Source organism: Taeniopygia guttata, chromosome 8 (assembly GCF_048771995.1).
Source record: "Taeniopygia guttata chromosome 8, bTaeGut7.mat, whole genome shotgun sequence".
Lineage (NCBI taxonomy): Eukaryota > Metazoa > Chordata > Aves > Passeriformes > Estrildidae > Taeniopygia > Taeniopygia guttata.
The window spans coordinates 18,142,214-18,161,370 of NC_133033.1; the positions used below are offsets into that span (position 1 = coordinate 18,142,214).

At 36.6% G+C, this 19,157-nt stretch overlaps 1 protein-coding gene across 15 annotated transcripts in view; it reads right to left on the bottom strand.

Moving 5' to 3' along the window:
* The window catches only part of DPYD (dihydropyrimidine dehydrogenase), a 438,624-nt gene that overhangs the window by 346,791 nt on the left and 72,676 nt on the right, over positions 1–19,157 (bottom strand). For all 15 annotated transcript variants that reach the window (XR_005981107.2, XR_004368573.3, XR_012057143.1 and 12 more), the window contains one exon: positions 7,009–7,119. Coding sequence is in view for 5 of the 15 variants with exons in the window: in XM_030279236.4 (XP_030135096.4) it covers positions 7,009–7,119 (111 nt within the window). In the remaining 10 variants the exon portion in view is untranslated. The remainder of the gene's footprint in view (positions 1–7,008; positions 7,120–19,157) is intronic.

Genomic DNA, 19,157 nt, shown 5'->3' on the forward strand with positions numbered 1-19,157 from the left:
GCTTGAGCACAGAAAAAAAGAATTATTTATTCTTTTTAATCAGACTGATTCAGCTCATGTATCACTGAGTCATCAAGGAGCTAACTGAAGCAATGCATGGAGCACTATCAATTGCACTCACTAGAAGGCTTGTGGTTCCAAAAGGTCAGAAGAGACAGACATCATGCTTCCCTTTACAGAGGGGGACTGGGGGGAGGGGAATAAAAAAAAAACCAAAACAACAACAACAAAAAAAAAAAAAACAAAAACAAAAAAAAAAAACACAAAACCCAAACCAAAAAAAAAAAAAAAGAAAAATGAAGTACGTATATTAAAACTTACATTGTGATATAAAAAGCGCCAACATGGGCATGTAAAACCAATGTTAAATCAATCTTATTTTCTTTCTTTAAGAGGATGAAGGAATTCAAGAATAACTGGCAGAGTAGATGTGGCAAATCTAGAATAAACTTCTTCCCCCCCAATTATTCCACAGCCCATTTTAATAAACCAACTAAAAATGGAGACTAGATTAAAAAAATATCCAGTGAGTGTGCAACTAACTGAAAAACAACAAGGCTGTTTTCTATCACCAAAAAATAACCTGAATCAAGATGATTCATGATTCACCCAAGACCTTAGTGACTTGGTTAATTGGAAAACACTAATGTACTAATGGTTTCTACTGTCATAATGTTTGGTGGAATAAGGGAAAGAGGGAAGGAAGAGAAACGAAACATTTCAAAAGGCAAGAAGAGAATTTCAAAATCAAACCAAACTAATGGGCCAGAATTTGGACCATAAATACCAGATAACCTAACACTCTTGAAGAAGGAACAGCACATGTCTGATGGCCTTCACTATAGAAGAGGAAAGACTAGTAGAGGAAAGAGCAATCTTGGTTTCAGCATAGGCAGTAACTTACAAAAGCAAAAGAAAAAAAAAAAAGGTGGGAGTAGAAGGTCTGAGGAAAGATAAGCTAGTCTTGATATTTTTTCTGTTTTCCAAAAAAAACAGTGTAAGAAGGCACCTCTATCTCCATCCAGTAACCAGAGGAAAGTATACAGAATTCTACATCTGAAAGAATATACTAAGCAGAGGTTGAAAGTTGATAGTGAAAATGGTTTCTGATCCTATCTCTACCCTGATTTGCTCAGCTTTAATGAAGGGGAATATGAATTGGACTTACCTAGAATTCAGTACTTTAGGCAGATAAGCATTTTTCATTTTGTCATATAATTTTGTGCAAAGCTAAACAATTTGCAACTCTGAAACACTTCAGTTTTGAAATGATTGAGATCAGAAATATACCTGGGACTAAATGCTGCTCACTAAAAAGTGAATGCTTCTCTATAAAAGAGAAATCATCCAATATCAAATAAGAGGAACACCAAACCTGAAGAACTCTGAACAGCAGCAGTTGAAGGATTGGAGGTGGTTTTGCACAGCACTCCAGAAGAGTCACAGGGTGAGAAGGAATCTTTTTTGCAGTACTAAGAAATCATCTGGCACAACTTGCCATCACCCAATATTTGCAATTTAATACACAAAATGTGCATAAAACCACTAATTTGTTGCATCTAGGCAAGTTAGGAGCTATTGAGATATTCTAATGAAAACACCTTAAGATATTGAAACTAATATAAAACATAAGATTCAAGGTAATTCATAATATGCATTTCTTAGAACCAGTATATGTGATATCATATATAAACATGTAAACCGCTTTATTCCAGTGAAAGGGTTATAAATGCCAGCATATGCTATCGATAAGAGAAAATGCAGAGTAATTAGTTAATCTAAAAAATGCATGAGTAGAAATTTGACTGCTAAATGATTAAACTGGTACATTTTAAAATGCGTATTAATATTTAATTATTGACACTATGAGAAAAGAGAAAATCTCTTGATGTTACTTCTCAGCTCTTTCTGATACTCAGCAACACATGTATTATTCATATGAATAGTTTGTGCATATACAGTCAATCACTAGTTAAAAAAAAGAATCATTCTCAAATTCCCTAATCACCTCAATAGATCCTAACGCAATATTTTCCACATTTGGGAATCAGAGCATTTTATTTAAGAAATCAGTCTGGCCATGATGAATACAGCGCAGCTCCAGCAGACATCAGTTCAAAGAATCAGATGTCAAAGTGCTCCCTCTAATGTCCCTTAATCATCACACCAATTAGTGGTTGAATAGTGATGTGATTAAAGAGACTGCTGCTATCCTATACCTATTCAGACTAGTAGAATTCTACATATGTTCTACCAATTAATGTTTGAATAGAGCAGCGATTAGAGAGACATCTGCCATTGTATACCCATTCAGAAAAGAGCTAAACTTGCATATTCATATGTAATGAAGACAAAAATAAATATTTGCAAAGGTAAACTATACGTTTAGATTATAAATATAATTGAGTTGATTTCCTTTAATGAGTGTTCTCTATTTTACAATATTTGGGATTATTTTTATTTATAAATACAGAATCATCAATACATGTCTAGAAATGGACAAATTATTCACTGAAAAAGCATTTATTCATTAAGGCTCCTGATTTCAGGCCTTCGGTGTACTGGGTTTTCTATTTACTTGTTTGCAATTTGCACTATTTCTGCTTCAATCCATCAGTTATTTGTGAAATGCTAACTTGATTATTCTGCAAGCATGATAGATGATTAGGCACAAAAATCACGTGAACTTTTTCCACCTCACAACACTTAGAGTAACAGCTGATTATAGCTGAGAAAGATCATCTTGTTTACAGATTTTTCTATGCAAGCCTGGACATTTGTACATCAAGAGGTACTTACATACCTTTTTCTAAAAAATTTCTTTATACAGATGTTTATATATAGCAATGACAGACACAGAAATACTATCCAAGGGAAAAGCACTTAGACGTTTTAGCAAGCTCTAATTACTACTGTTTTAAGGGAGTACTCTTGACCCTAAACATAAAGCGCAACATGAGCTGTTACATCTTGCAATGAATTGCAGATCTCAAGCTCCATCATTAACACAAAGTAATCTGGCAGTTGCAACTTAATGTTGCACAGAAAAACACAAGGTGAAGAATTTGGTTATTTGGTTTTCTCTAATTGCTGGAAAAAAATAGAGTACAGTTAAAGTCTCTTTCGCCAAGTGAGCATTTGCCGAAAAGAAAAAAAAAAAACAAGGAAAAAAATAAATAAAAAAAGAAACACCAAAACCAAAAAGAGGTGAGTATCAAAATTATTCTGTTCATGGAAGAGAGGCTCTTTTTCCACAATGCTGATCAGGCTTAGCATATGTAAGGACAAAGAACAATGCTACTACTGCCAGAAAATCAATACTGTTACAGGCTATGGCAATTAGCTACAAACCAATTTAAACCCCATTTCCTTTTCACCTTCTTGTCGTGTTGAAATATTTCCAGCATTTCCATCTGGAGCAAATGTTACAATTATTTCTAAATGCAGAAATTGAAGCAAGTCTGAATACATAGGTGGATCTATATAAATTTCTCACCTATCCTTAGTAGGTATCTACAAGATTTCATTACCAAAAAGAAGGGCGGACTAAAATATCCCACTGAATTCTCCAGTAGAAAATCAATTTATAAAACTTGTGGAGGTGAATTTCATTTAAATTACAAACCTGCACATGTACAAGGTAAAACAAAATTTGTCCCATAATGCTTAGAAACCCTATTCATAAAGCAAGGAACCAGTGTGCTGGGTGCAATGCAAATGCACACAATGTTACCTCCTTAGTTGGCAACCTAAATGTAGGTAAGCACAAAATACATACAAAAATGGAATTATAAAGAGCTGGAAACAATAAATAAAAATATTAATCCAAAGTCTAAACAATCCTGAACTACTTAGGAAAAACCTGAAATCAAAGCAAATTCTCACAGTTTCACAGTTGATCCCTTTGCTTTTGTTCTATCTGTAAATTGATGATCTAACGTGACCTAAATTTTGCACCCTTCTTTAATGCTTACTATTAGAACAGCCATTTCAAAACAATTCTACTTTGAATTTTTTCTGGACAACAGAAATCTTTTAGACAAATTAACTAGAGGCATCTATTTATACCCCTTTTCAGCATGACTCATAAGAAACAAGAGTGTTAATGCTTAGTTCTAACACTGTTACTGAGGGTGACACAAAGTTTTCCTACTCTGATACAAATCTGAGTTAAAATTTCTGAAGGAAAGCTGACTAATCTTACACCTAAAGCTATAAATAATTTTTACAGCAACACTTGGTTGCTAACATAGTAAATAAACAATAATACCCGTTGAAAGCATAACTGAACCTTCCTATCGGAGAATACCTATCCAATGCTGAGTAAAGATATTGACATTCCATTCCCACTTCAGAACTCATTAAATGGTAACTCAAAGTGTCTCAGAGCAGGCTAGGAGTTAAAATTTCACTTGTTTAATTATTCTGAAGAAATATGTAAGTCTGCCATCTGGAAGTGTATTAGACATTACAAAGTCACTGTGTGCATGCCTCAGCAGATGCAGCCTTTGTTCAGAGTTTTGAGGGCTGTTAATTTAATTAGTTTTGTATTTTCATACTCCCACCTTCCTTTCAACAGTAGTTCTGCGAAGGCAGCATCAGAACAGCTTTAAAAGAATCCGAAGTTAAAAGTCAAATTCAGATTTTAAGGAAATAGAAACAATAAAGTTCATATGGACCTCAAATGGAGGCTGATCTATTCATTAGCAGGCCTACGCATTATCGCCAGTGGCTCTTCAGACCAAAACAGAAAACTGCTCAATGAATCCTTTCCTAAATTAGCTTTCTTAATTTAGGAAGGAAATGAAAGGATTCAACCATTTTATTTTTTTATTAAAACCACTCAAAAACAATGATTTGGAGAATGTAAAAGGTCTCTTAGTTTTTACTGATGTCTTTTATGCAATGGGAGACCAAAAAATATTTGATATTTTTCATTTTTCAGGGCGTTTTTTCCTGTAGTAAGCTAATAGAAATCTATGTGGTAAATCTTACACCGTAAGAGTAAGCTACATATCTCTGAGCAAAGAAAAGTTTGTCAGTTTTAAAAACCAGGATTATTGCCCATCTAAAAATAAGGACTATCCCTTTACAGGTCCTTCTAGCACTCTACATTTCCTATAATAGTTTGCAAACCAAATATGATGTTTCTACTAAATAATACATAATAAGGCAGTATTAAAACTATTCACAATGAAAGTAGTTATATCTGCCCATATACACATTTGTTTCTTTCTAAGTTTTAATTCTGTAAACTGCACCCCATAAGCAGATTCCTGTCAGGACAGGGTGCTAATAACTGCACAGATCTCCAGGTAGTACTGCAGAACTATAAAACCAAGTTGTTTATTAGACTGCAAGCCTATGCCAAAACATCATCCTACAATATTTGACAACGTTCAGAATTTCTTTCAACTGAAAATCCAGACAAGGCCCACAAGCTGGCAATAAACCCCAATCCAAAGTGTTTGCACAAGTCAAGAAGCTCAGACCTTGGGAATCCAGAAATATTTGAGACACCATGAGGTGTCTACACAGCTAACAGCAGGAACATGGAGAGACAATTTCTAGAAAACAATGCACTTTCAAAATCAACAGCAAATATCAAACACTTTATGAGTCAACTGAATGAAAAAAAATCAAGCAAGGCTGACATGGAGAACAGCTCAAGGATAACAAAGTGATCTAAAAGCCTAGACACTTCAGGAAATATGTGTTAATGCACCCACTAGTAAAATATTTCTGTGACTGTTACAGTTTAACTAACCAGAATAATTTACATTGGAACAGCTAATTAGGTTACTACACAGATACCCATCTGCCCTGCTGCACGGATACCTGAGCTTCCTAACAAACACCTTCTGAAAACAGAGGAGTTTACAGCCTGGTATTGATTTCAGGTCACCTGAAAACATGACAGTGTACACTGCAGCTGCCTACTTGCTAAGCAGCCCAACATTCTCTGCAGCAGGAACAGATAGTTGCGGGCAATATCTGCATCAGACATCCCAAAATAATCATCCAAGTTCACAAACATTTCAAGATTTTAAGAAACTGAGGAACTTTTTGGCATTTTTGGTTGGGTTTGTGTATTCTCGGGTTTTGGATAGCATATTTTAATTACAAAGAAAATTAACTTCCTACCTGAATTTTCCTTTTTAGTGTGAGAAGGTGTTTTGACAACACTATGAAAAGACACTAATATGATTATGCCCATAAGGAAACTAGTACTCTACCTAAAAGGTTTCTGAATTTAGAGGATTATGTAAGACAACCTGTAGGAAGACAGTAAAAACAGTACAAACCTTCTAATCAGATGAGAGATCAAAGAGACAAAAAAAGTCTGATAGGATTAGTCAAATATCACACTGAGACTAGGAATTCAAATACCTAGAGAGAAAATGCTGATATATAATGGCAGAAATACAGAAGAATATAGACAGTTTACAGCAAGAAAAATATTTATTCCAAAATCAAATATTTCCTGAAAAATACAGTGCACAAAATTTAAAATCCAGAGTCACATTTTAATCTAAGCTTTATATATTTATTTATATAAAAAATAGGTACATATGACAGGCTCCCCTATTTCTGTAGCAAAATAAAACCATCTTTAAAAGTCTCAGAAAGGATAGTGAAGTGCTACTCAGCCCAGTGTGACTCTTGGAAAACAGAAAGAGAAGAAGAAAGTGGCAGAAAAGGATACCCAGGGAAATCAAGGGGTTCAGCATGGTGATACTTGAGAGGGATCAGACTCCATTACAAAAGGCACAAAAGCTGTATCAAACACTTACTAAAATCACCAAAAATCAAAAAGTATGCAATAGGTTCTGAAAAGTAAACAGCTCATCACAAAGTAACTTTGTATCTACAGGAACAAACTAGAAGCCAAATGCGGCTACTGAATAACACTAATTTATTTCTCCCACAGCTGTGATTTCAGCCTCAATGATTGTTCCAGATGCGATGATAAACATGTTCCAGATGCAGTGATAAACGTGCACTTACTGAACAGTTTTTGTCAGAATTCCGTTTCCATTGCTTCTTGACTAGTTTCTTTGCTGCAGTTGAGTGAAGAGTTGCATGTGTTTGTTTTCGGGGATTTAAAGCCAGAATGTTCTGTGGAAAAAGAACAAAAGACATTACAATATAGATTAAAATTTCCATAGAGGTTCAAAGCTTCTTAGATCACACTTTACACGCTTATTTACAGCGCTCTGTAAAACCAAATGCAATCATTCCACATTATAGCCCAACTCCATACTAATTTGTTTAGATTGTATTGTCCATGCCACTTAGATGATGAATATTTAAAGACATTTCTAGGATTACTAGAAAACAGAATTATATTTAGTAGCTTTAATAATGGCTTCCATTCACAGATATTTTTTATGTACAGCATATAGAAACACATAATTCTGGTTCATTGTATCACTTCAAGTAACACTTCTGAAGCAAAACAAGCAAAAACATTTTAAAAGATCTGGGTTATTTCTGAATGTTTCATCATTTCAGTATAAACTCCAATTTCCCCATCAAAACAATCTCCTTCTAAGCCTAGTGAGCTGTATTTTTCTTAAAATGCTTTTATTTACCAGGACACAAATAAATCTCAGGAATGTAGCCATACTTTTAAGTCATAGTGGTGGTCTGACAGCATAGGCAGAATGAAGTTTGCAATGCCTTGCACTATCCTAGTGTAACTCAACAAATTAAATCTAATTTTTGGAACCAAAACTCTTTTACAAATCAGGCAAGTAACCAACTTCTATGGCAAAAGCAACCTCGTATATTTCAAGGGATGAGTGTGAAAGGCATCCAAAAGACAGATGCAGACTCAGGTATGTGATGGAGAACAAAAACAGGCACATTGTTGGTTGTAACTTCTGGAATTAGTTTGCAAGTTTACCTATAAAAAAGCCTTGGCTTTAGCAGTACATGTCTCCACTGTGGTGAGCAGAGTGTGTTTATTCTGTTACTATATGTCAAAGATGTGCAAGACTGACTTAGAGAAATATGATGAGTGTGATGGGGTTATGAATATTATATTGTGATTCTTTGTAATTTTAAATATCTGCTTCAGAGGGTGATAATGATGAAACAGTCATCTCTTGTATTATTGCGCTGATTATGGGGACTTTTTATTTTAAATGTGAAGGAGTCACTTTCTATTCAACTACTTAATGCTTTACTCAGAAAGGAATGATTGGTAATCCAATTTTCCTTCAAACCAGAAACCTCACCTCTGCAAACAACAACATAGCCCAACACAGTAACTCCCAGCTTGCCTGAAGCACAGAGACAAAGTGAGGTACAACATTCAAAAAACATATAGACTATTTAGCAACCTACATGCAGTTTACTTTCTGCAAGAGTTACAGGTTGTTATTGAATGTGCCCCTGTAATTCCAGCAGCAAAGACTCTGCTCCAGTTCAGGGTGTTCCCCAGATGAGTACCTCAGGCAAGCTGTAACAACCAAATGCATTCAGTCGTTATTTTTGCCAATTTATTTTGCCCTCAATTAAAACAGAGCAGGGACATCCACATAAGGGAGGTCTCAAGATAGCCTTGATTTTCTCAGGATAATCAAACTCAACTGTCAGAACAGTATCTGACTGCTGAGTGCCCAAATTGCCCAAGCTGGGCAGTAGATTCTGCATCACATAAAAATTGCAGCAAGATTTTGTCTACTCTGTTTTGTAATTGCTTAATGCTTGGCCATGAATATTATTTTAGCAAACTGAAATGAATTGCAAATTTCTAGCAATAAACTGTAACAGATGTACTCCACTGGGTACAGCACCAGTTGGTTTAAAACATGGAACAAATGGTGGGGCAAGCCAAGGACGGAAGAATCCCCATATGTTTGCTCCTGTTGGAATTCTGCAGCAGGAGCATGGCTCCAAGAGCAACAGTTGCAGAAATCCAAAAGGACTACGTAGCACAGCATGTCCCAGAATTAAATCTGAAATAAAACTGGCACAGAAAATACTAAAATACTAAATCACATATACAATACAAAATCACTTATATTTCCACTACATAAATAATAGACTACCTGCCTAAATCCTGGATTGCTGACCAAACTGGCTGCTCTAGCTAGAGCTCCCTAGTGTTTAAGAACAACTCAGAAGTTAACTGCTTAAATGGGAAAATAATGTAAATGCTCTTGGGTCAGTTGAAGTGTCAGAAGTTAAATTAGTGAGGGTGTTTTCTTCCTATTCATTTCAATTCCCTGGTCAGCTTTCCACAGCTTATGGCTAGTCAGACATTTAGTAAATTTAACAAATAAATTCAGATGGGTCAGTCAGTACGTGCAAAACTAAAGAAGAAAGTCCTAGAGTATGTATTGCAAATAACAATGAATACACACAACTAAACAAAAATAAAATACCTCCAGTCTCTCAAACACACTGGCCATCTGAGCAGGGGAAGAGTTCATTGGTGAGGAGAATTATTTTGGCATCTGAAATCTTGCTTCTCTGAATCCTGTGCTTATTCTGCCACAAAAACTCTCATTCTTGACAGATGATCTCTCCAGATGTTGAAAGGGCAAGACTCAAGCTCCCCAACAGAGAATGCAGGTGCATAATGCATCCCTTTCCAAAGTACTATGAACTCTGGATTTCACAACAAGATGCTATTTGTACAGTAATGCAGAACCTATAAATTTTTTCTTTACACTTTTCCATAACTGGCTCAATTTATTTCATTAATAGTATATATAAATCCATTATCATTAATGGCTGCAAATCAGAATATAAGGATACTGTACTTCACTAGAAATCCATTGTGGTACTCTGTTGATGAAGACAGACATGGGGCTATGAGTAAGGACCAGAAGTGAACTGAGCCCATGCTGAGTTTGTGACTCGTGGCACAGAAGCACAACATGAACAGTCTGCACAGCACTGATGATTATGGGCACCACCAAAGTATTATACTTTCCTTCACTATTTCCACAGATTAATTTGAAGATTTCACTGATGGGATAAAAGCCAAGGAGCCCATCTCTCTGGAATGCAACTCAAATATATGCAGATGACTTGCTCAACTATAATTACCTTAAGGAATTGCTTTAATAATTACCGATGACAATTATTTTTTTCAGGTTTTTAAAACACAACAATTACTAAAAGATACAAAATATAGAGGAATGGTTCAATTTCAGAATACATCCTCTTCTAGAAAGGAACATATTTGTTATGTCTAATAGATATCGATTTTGGTTGGAAGTATCCTAAAATGCAATAAACTACTCTTATGTAATGTACATTGAGAATGACTAGCACGTATAAGTCATAGCTACAGTTTTTAAATTTTGAGAATTTATTGATAGATGGTTATGTTGATCTGTGCCAACAGCAACACAGCTTCTGAGATTAAACTTACCATAAGCCATTCATTAGGTGTTTATTGCTTAGCCTCTACTTTAAATGGCATGATTAAAAAGTCTACACAAAAAATACTAGCTCTAATTTTCACTATCATCTATTAATGAAAAGGCTGTAAAAGTTTTAAAACAGCATGTTATATCACACTGAGTAATTTACCAGGAATTTGAATTAATATTACTCCAAGTGATTTCAAAGCAGTCATCCAGGATAGGATACACTCTCCAGCTGGGAGTCCTGTCCCTGATAGAGCACTTTCAGGTAAATCAAGACAGGTTTGGCACATGCTCTGCAGTGATGCAACATAAATTTTTAAACACGTTTTGCTTTAAATTTCAATAAAAGTGTCACACACTTTTTATTCTCATCTCATAAAGCCACTCTTTTCCTGAAATCAGAAACAGCTATTTCAATTAAATGCGATTCCTAATTAAGTGCATATTCTGCAAAATAAAATATAAAGTTATGGAAGCACTTTGCTCACCGGGAATGTTCCAAAGCCAGTGGAGACTGGGGGGCAGGCAGAGAGGAGAAGTTGTTAAGAAAAAAAGTACAACTCAGAACACATGTGGGATGTGGGACTGCAGTAACTTTAAGACAGTCATCAAAAAGTCCTGCAAGTCTAGGACTGTCTTTGTAAATTATATGACATTAATTCAAATTTTGAAAGCTTTTCTTTAAAGCACTGTGGTGTGAAATCTTTGGCTTTATATTTTTCTCCCTAAAAGTAACAACCTTAGCAAGATGTCCTGCTTATGTGGACTCTGTCTCTCATTCAAAACAATAAATTTGGAAAAATTCAACAGTTAAAGATCACTCTTCTTCTGGAGAGCCTCCTACTGAAACCAATGAGTTGCACCAGGAGTATTTAGTGCTTAATAATCTTCATATTTGTTACTGCTAATTCAAAGTAAGAATAAAGATCAAAAAAATGTACTGTCAGGTTCTGTCACAGATTGTGATATTAAAACTCAGTGAAATTCTTTAAAAGATGAAGTAAATATTTGCTTGTTTCAAGGATTCTGTGGACATCCTGTAGCTTGTTGGGAATGGTTCCCATTAACAGCCCCAAAACTCCTCCTGAAGTTCACCACAGATCAGTACATGTACTGTCACAGTGAAGATGTGGAAAATGCAAGAGTTCCCATGCAGACTGTGACCAGGCACAAAACAAGGTCCCATGTATCAGTCTCCTTGTTTTAGCACACAGCTCATTTCCCTTAGCCCAGCCCCTGCAATACACAGCTGATATCCTTATTTAATCCTGTTGCTTCACAGGACTGAACTCAGCTCAACACTTTTATATACATCAATTAAAATACGGGAGTAGGCCAGGCATGCTAGGGAATGCATGTGGAGAGCAATTTAACCCACCCCATTCCATTAATCTACCCAATTTCCTTAAAAAGAGTTGTAATCTCCCTCACAGCAAGTAACATTAAATGTATTGCAAGATACATATGCTCACCAAGTGAACATAATGAGAACATATTTATTTTTTTTAAGAGTAATGAGCATACTAAACAATTAATTTCAAAGCCATGCAAGTGTTACTTCACTGACAGAAACAAATACCTGGGGCTTTTCCACCAATATTTTCTAGTATATCTGAATATGAAACTAATTGTATAATTGCTCTTCAGTCAAAGGCTAAAGAACTCAAATGTCTTTGTTTTCCTGAGATTACATGACCCACAATAAGGAACTTTGTTGAAAAACCACATCAGTGTAGAAGAAGATGACCAAGGCATGAACTACTATTAATATCTAATTTGAATTGCCCAATTCACATTTTACTTCTCACATCTACTCTATTTCTTGGAAAGCTGCATGAAGCACTGACAGTCAGATGCAGGACTTTACACACCATGTAAAGGCCTCAATATACATAGAAGTTTCCTTGCCAAATCAGAAAGATCAAGACCTAGTCATAGGAGAATTTGTTACACTAGAAGATAAGCACAAGATTTCAAAAAGTAAGTATCTGTGGTGTCATGTCTTCCAAAAGCTAGCCCTATGTTATTTGCCATTGCAGAAATAATACAGGGCAATGTTGTGAATCTCTCCCATAAGCTTATTTATGACAGAATATCCCACAAATCGATACTTGTGATTTCCTTACTGAAGATCAGAACTGATGAGAACCTTTACAAACTATTTATGTAACCTGGCTGATAATGTATCTTAGGAATTCATGAATTCATGCAAAAAATTTCAAAAAGGTGAAAAGACCATGCTCTCACAGTATTTCAGGCCTGATTTAATTGTGAAGCAACAATTCGTCTCCTGTCCATGCCTGAGAACTGGCCCTTTATACTACTGTGATAGCTACAAACCCATCCTCAAGGTCCCGTGAGCTGGAAGATGGGGCTCCACTACTTGAAGAGACGACCAGCCTATGAACCAGTGCCAGAAGGGCAGCAGCACTGCAGCCTCCTGTGAGACAGGGATGGAGAAGCCAATCTGCTCAAAGGACTGAGGCCTGACCCTGTATCCTCCTGTGCATATGGGCACAGGTTGCTCAAACCCAGCAGGGAAAAGATTCTACTTTTAATCACAAGGCAAATTTCTTCTTTGAGCTACACAAGCTCATAGTTTCAAAATGGATCAAGAACTAAGGCCAATGGATGATGCAGTGATAAGCATATGCTACCTGTGCACTGCCACATGCCTTTAACATAGCAGTTAAGTGCTGTATCTTCATCTTTTCATTTCACCATACGACAAACTGCTGATAGCAGAACAAACACTTTTCTGGTTTCTTGCACTCTTTGTATAGCCTCTAAAACTTAGAGAAAGACAATTTACCCTGTGACACCCTCACAGTATACCAGTATCCTAGAGGTGTAGTCCTAGATCCATTACTAGGTACTTAGATATTAGGATTTTCAATTTTATCACTACAGAATTTCTTGGTCCTCAGATTTTCCTGCAATATATAAACACTACATCTTAACAAAATGAGCAGTTTTCTAAAGCACTCCCACAAAAGTCAGGAAACTCTTACTCATGAATACATCTACATTAACAAAAGTGTGTTATACTTCATGCACTATCTGTTATATAACAAAATTAATGGATTACACATTAACAAAACAGCAAAATTACACAACCCTAAGCAGGGTTTACACAATCATGCTGTTACTTTAACTGCCAGACTTAGTGCTTGATTTCTCTAACTCAGCAATGCATTTGTGCTAGGTATTACTGTAAATTCTAAAAGATTTATTCAAATGAAACCCAAAAAGTGTTACTTGTTTCCCATAGATACCAACCACTCTCCTCTATGGGAAGGGCTCTGGGTGGTAAATTATGCTCCTGGAAACTCTGCATGCTACCTCCTCAACACAACTAATCTCTGCAGAAATGCATTGACCCTCACAGGGGAAACCAAAGCAAATACTCACCCTCCAGGCTTTACTGAAGTATTTGAGTAGTACCAGTATCAGTGAATTATTCATGCATTTAACACAAGCATATATATATATCAAAACCACAGAGCCTAAAGCAGGCTTAACCTTCACAACACAGGAACAGTTCTGAAGCCCTTCCAGGGACACCACACTCTGTGACATGATCATGTTGTCACACTATAAACAATACACCACATCCAAAAATATTAGCCTTTATATACAAAATTCAGAGAAGACATAGCTGAGCATAGCTCTGGTCGATTTAATCAGTGTTGAATTCGCTATTTGTATTAATTTGGATGAAAACGTTACATAATTTACAGCCTTTAAAAGTACAAGGTTTTAAAATTTTGTACAACTACCTTCTACACACACAGTTAATATTTTAGTAATTTTTCTCCCTAACTGGACAGTCTTTAATCATCCAACTAATTGGCAAAGTGCAAAACAAAAAAGAGAGAAACTCACATCACAGCATTGATTCTTAGCTTCATGACTGCTGTTACCTTAGAAATAAGTACATACGTTGTCTCCAGTCTGCCATACCCTACACTCAAAGTCACCTTTTTCATCTTCCTAACAAAAACATCTTCCTCCTTTACAAATCAAAACTTAAAGCTTCAGAAAAATACTAGGTTTTCATCATAGGTATATCAGAACATTTTGGTTTCTTCAGTATAATATTGATCTATGTCTCAAATGCATGCACATTAAATTGTTCTGTTACACGAGGAATACAAATGTTATTTGGTAAGTGCTCACTCACAGAGAGTCATTTATTGAAAGAATCACAGCATAAAGGATCATTATCATACACATACATTTACATCTCACTTCTATTTTTCTACAAGACAGACAGATCACAAGACAAAGCAAGCTCAGTTGCCTTTGGAAATAAACTTTGTCAGAACCAAAAAAAGGCCATTGTATCCCCATAATTGAATCTCTGAATTGGACCCTCAATTGTGAGTGCTTAAGCAAAATCCAAACTTGCATTAGAGACACGTCTGTTAATGGCAAGCGAATGCTCTACTAACTTTTGATCAGAGGAGAGAAATTAGCAAAGTTAATACTGCTTAAGTTTAATCATTGGCAAAATCAGCGGAACTAATTTTAGCTGAGTAAAGCAATGTTCTAAAAGCTTTGTTAAAAGGTGATTTTCAAAGTCCAATAAATGAACTTGAAATGCAAGGATGAGACTAACAATATACATCCAAAAGATCTAGTACATTCAGTGCTTGAAACAAATGTGAACATTTGTACTTGTTCCAAGAACATGCCAACTATCAGTACTGACTTTCTAAATCTGTTGCAACATGAAATAACAAGTAAACCTACCTTTTTGCACCTACTGCACACACTTACAAAAATTCCAATAGCAATTGTTTAATACAATAGTAAAATGCAAAATTGACAATGGGACTACAGACTTACTATTAACTTTGTGCATACACCAGAGCACCCTAATCAAAAGGGAAAAAAAGAATTAGCATGTAGAAATAAAATGGAAATGTGGAGGACTTGTTAATTCTATCCTATAAGCAGTAAGCATATGTGAAGTCATATTATATTATTAAATGTCTGATAATTAAAAAAAAAAAACAAAACCACACCTAATTTTCAAGCAACAAAATTTGACAGCCCATGCAAGAAAGGCGAGAGGAAACTGTTCCCAGTTTCTCCTTTTTGTTTTAAAATGTCATTGTCTTCTTTTGCAGAAGCACACAGTGATGCTGACACCTTAAAGCAAATAAACATGACACTTTAAGTATACAGGGACTCACATGCTAGAGATCAGAGTGGAACATATATCAGCAATAGGAAATATAGACAATTCCTTGGAGAGCTTTACTCTTACAATTTTGATTTTCAAATCTTATTGACATTAAATACTGATGAATGTGTGGGGCAGAAGCAGAGGTGATACTCTTCAAATAAAATAATGAGATAAAGCTGCCCAATCTAGAAACATGCCAGCAAACATTTGGATTCTGATCTATTATACTTTGTCTCATGCTTATAGAGAAAAACTACTTTTAAATACTTAATAAAGAACGCTGTATGTATGAGCATTATTTTCAAATTCTTTTATTTATTAAGCAAAATTACCTCTCTGCTGTGAGATCTCTGAATAGGGAAGAACTATTTGTATCATTTGTAAGGTTTTCTAAAATTTACAATTAAATATTTCTCCTACAAACACACTGTAATGATTCTAAGACAGTGGATTTCAAGCTGCATCAAAATCTATCTATTGGACTTTTGAAAAAATAAAATTCCCATCTTGCTGGCAGCTCCAAGTACTCTTTCCTAGAACAGAAGATACAAGACCACAATACTATCATTCAATTAGGATGGAAGCATTAAAACTCATTTATCTCAGAGCAGTATCCCTTTGTTTGCAGTTTGTTATGAGAAGGAACAGCAACAGGAAAAGCTGTAACAGAAGTAACATTTTTTAGAAACTATATAAAGGAAAGGTACCAAAGTTACTCTTCTGTAAGTACCATCTTCCTGCACTTCTGTGCCTGACAGCTTCAGAAGTGTGGATTTAATCTTTACGTCATGGAATCATAGAAGTGTTTGGGTTGGAAGGGACCTTGAAGCTCATCCAGTTCCAACCCCCATATGATGGGCAGGGGCACACTAGGTTCCTCAAACCCATTCAACCTGGCCCCAAACACTGCCAGAGAAGAGGTACCCACAACTTTTCTGGGCAACCTCGTCAGTGCCTCATCACAGCGACTGAAATGTTATAATTTATAACTTAAACATTTTCATGAAAGACTTTTGACTATTACAGCAGAACCGTGTTACAAAAGCTAAAGAGATGACCTCCACACCCGGAATGGGCCCCTGAGATGAAGATAAGACAAAGTAACAAGTCAGGGATGGGTACATTCACAAAGTACAAGCCTAATGCCTTCAGGGTGGTGACAACAGCCCCAGGGCTGTCAGCTGCCAGGCTCGAACAGACCCTGCCACCAAAAGGTGAGGGAGAGAGACTTTGGGTGTGTGTTGGGAAGGCCTCTGGTGAGAGGCAGTGACCACCCATCTACCACTAGGCAGAGGAGCCCAGCTGAGGGGCCCTTCAGCCCAAGAACAGCTTATCCACAGCAGAGGGGGTGACATGGCCCATCCAAGGCCTCCAAAGTGGTCCCTGGACTCTGCACCAGAGCACTGTAGCATGATGCAACAGACACAAGGGAGGCACATGGGCATTCCCACCTGGCCCACACTGTGTATTAATGTATAGAATCCCATACTCTTCAGCATGTGGCATGAGGCAGGGGACTCTCACACCAAGAAGACCAGATGGAGAGGAGCAACAAGACATCACTGGGACCCTCGGATGGGTGATATGCTTCCATCTAACCACTGTCACTCTCTCCCTGTCTCCTCAGCCCCCACGCACACTTCTTTTCTTTCTTTTCTCTTTGCCTCTTCTGCTATTAAACAAAACATACCAATTTTTTGGCACCAACATCTAACTTCATTTGGTTTTAATCTCATTTTTGGTTATATTTTGAACATTCTAAGTTCTTTCTGGTTTGTACACAAAGACTTCATTTTCTTTGCTTTTCTGGGTTTAAACTGGATCATAACACTCTCACAGTATAGCATTTCTTCCTAACATCTCACCTAAACCCACTCTTTCAGTTTAAAGCCAATCTGCCTTGGCATACCGCAACATGTCCTTGTTAAAAAAACAATCTCCAGCTTTCTTGTAGGTCCTCTTTAGGTACCAGAAGGCTGCTCTAAGGTCTCTCCTGAGCCTGCTCTTCTAAACAACCCCAACTCTCTCAGCGTGTCTTCAGAGGACAGGTATTCCAACCCTCTGACCATTTTTCTGGCTGTCCTCTGGACTCACTCTAAAAAGTCCACATCTTTATGTTGGGGACCTCAGAGCTGGGTGCAGCACTCTAGGTGCAGACCTTACAAGGGCAGAGTAGAGTGGAAGAATCACCCCCTCTGACTTGCTGCCCACAATTCTTTTTTATGCAGCTCAGGATGTTGCCAAATCATGTTGAGCTCTTTCCACTCAACTTCAGGTTAGCTCTTCTTTTAGCTATTTGTTTTCTCCCTTTTCCTGAGTCAGGGCCTACATTCACAGTCATGGAAGCTTTCTAAGTAATGGCAGGTAAGTAACTCCAGGAGAGGAAGTTGCATGCCCAATTAAGCTTCTTCTTACAGCCCCTGAGGAGGTGATTCACAGTTGCAAGTATGCCAAGCAGGACTCTTTAGAGGAGTCTGACAGAACACCAAAGAGACAGGAGGTACACAACCACAACAGTTGCTCCCTCTCACTCTCCTGGACTTATACACCAGCCTCTAGGATGATGGCTGTCAGCCTGAAACTCTAAGTTTAAACACTTACCTCTACTCAAATACAAGAGTATTTGAAATATGGCTTCCATTTGAAATATGGAAAAAATTGGGGAAGTGTCACAAATAATTACAAGAACAGACACTTTTGTAAAATAATTTAATCATTACTGGAGTCACCCCTGGAACAATAAGGCCTCCATTCCCATGTTCCTGATTTGCCCTGCACAGGATGGAAGGAAAATCTGGATGAGAAGTTGAACTGATTTGCTGTTCAGCTAAGATTACAAAAGCAAATCAGAGAACATGACATGAATGCTGCTCCAGCACTAAAAGAGTTTTAGCCAAACTCTCAAGATTTCTTCTGTATTTTTCACTAAGGGCTCATTGATCAAGTACATAAAGAACATTATACTGGGAGTTTAAAAGTATCTAACTTCGCTTTTGTGCTAAATACTTCTTGGGGTTCCTAAATCAATTCATCTTATCTCCTCACCCAGTGACACGATTTAGCAGCATGCAAGCTATTCTGCTATAGTGAAGAAGTGGTTCTTATTCTGCAGTATTCCAGAAACTCTTTCTTATCATTCTCTATCCTAACAAAAGAGTACTGGCCTTTCAGGTTAGTATTGGTTACTGACACTTTACTCAGTCTATAGATACTTTGAGATCATATTTTCTTTTTTTTTTTTCTGTTCTGTATTTATTTTATTTCTACATTTCATCACCAGCATTCTAGAAGAGCTTCTGTTGTGGTTATCTTCTTTGCTTTTTTTTCTCCCGACTCTTTTGTCACTTTCTCACTTCCATCTGTTTTGAAAAGCTATGTTCGTGCTTTCTAAAATCTTTCAAATTTTGCATTTTCAATTGGAACTGAAAAAAGGGCAATAGCAAACACAACTTTAAAACAGAAACAGAGTAAGCCAGGGAACCACTTTTAATCTCCCATCTTGTGTTCCTGTAGCTTACACACACATCCACACGCAAGCATGTGCATGAATTTGCACAAGCCTACTTGGTCCC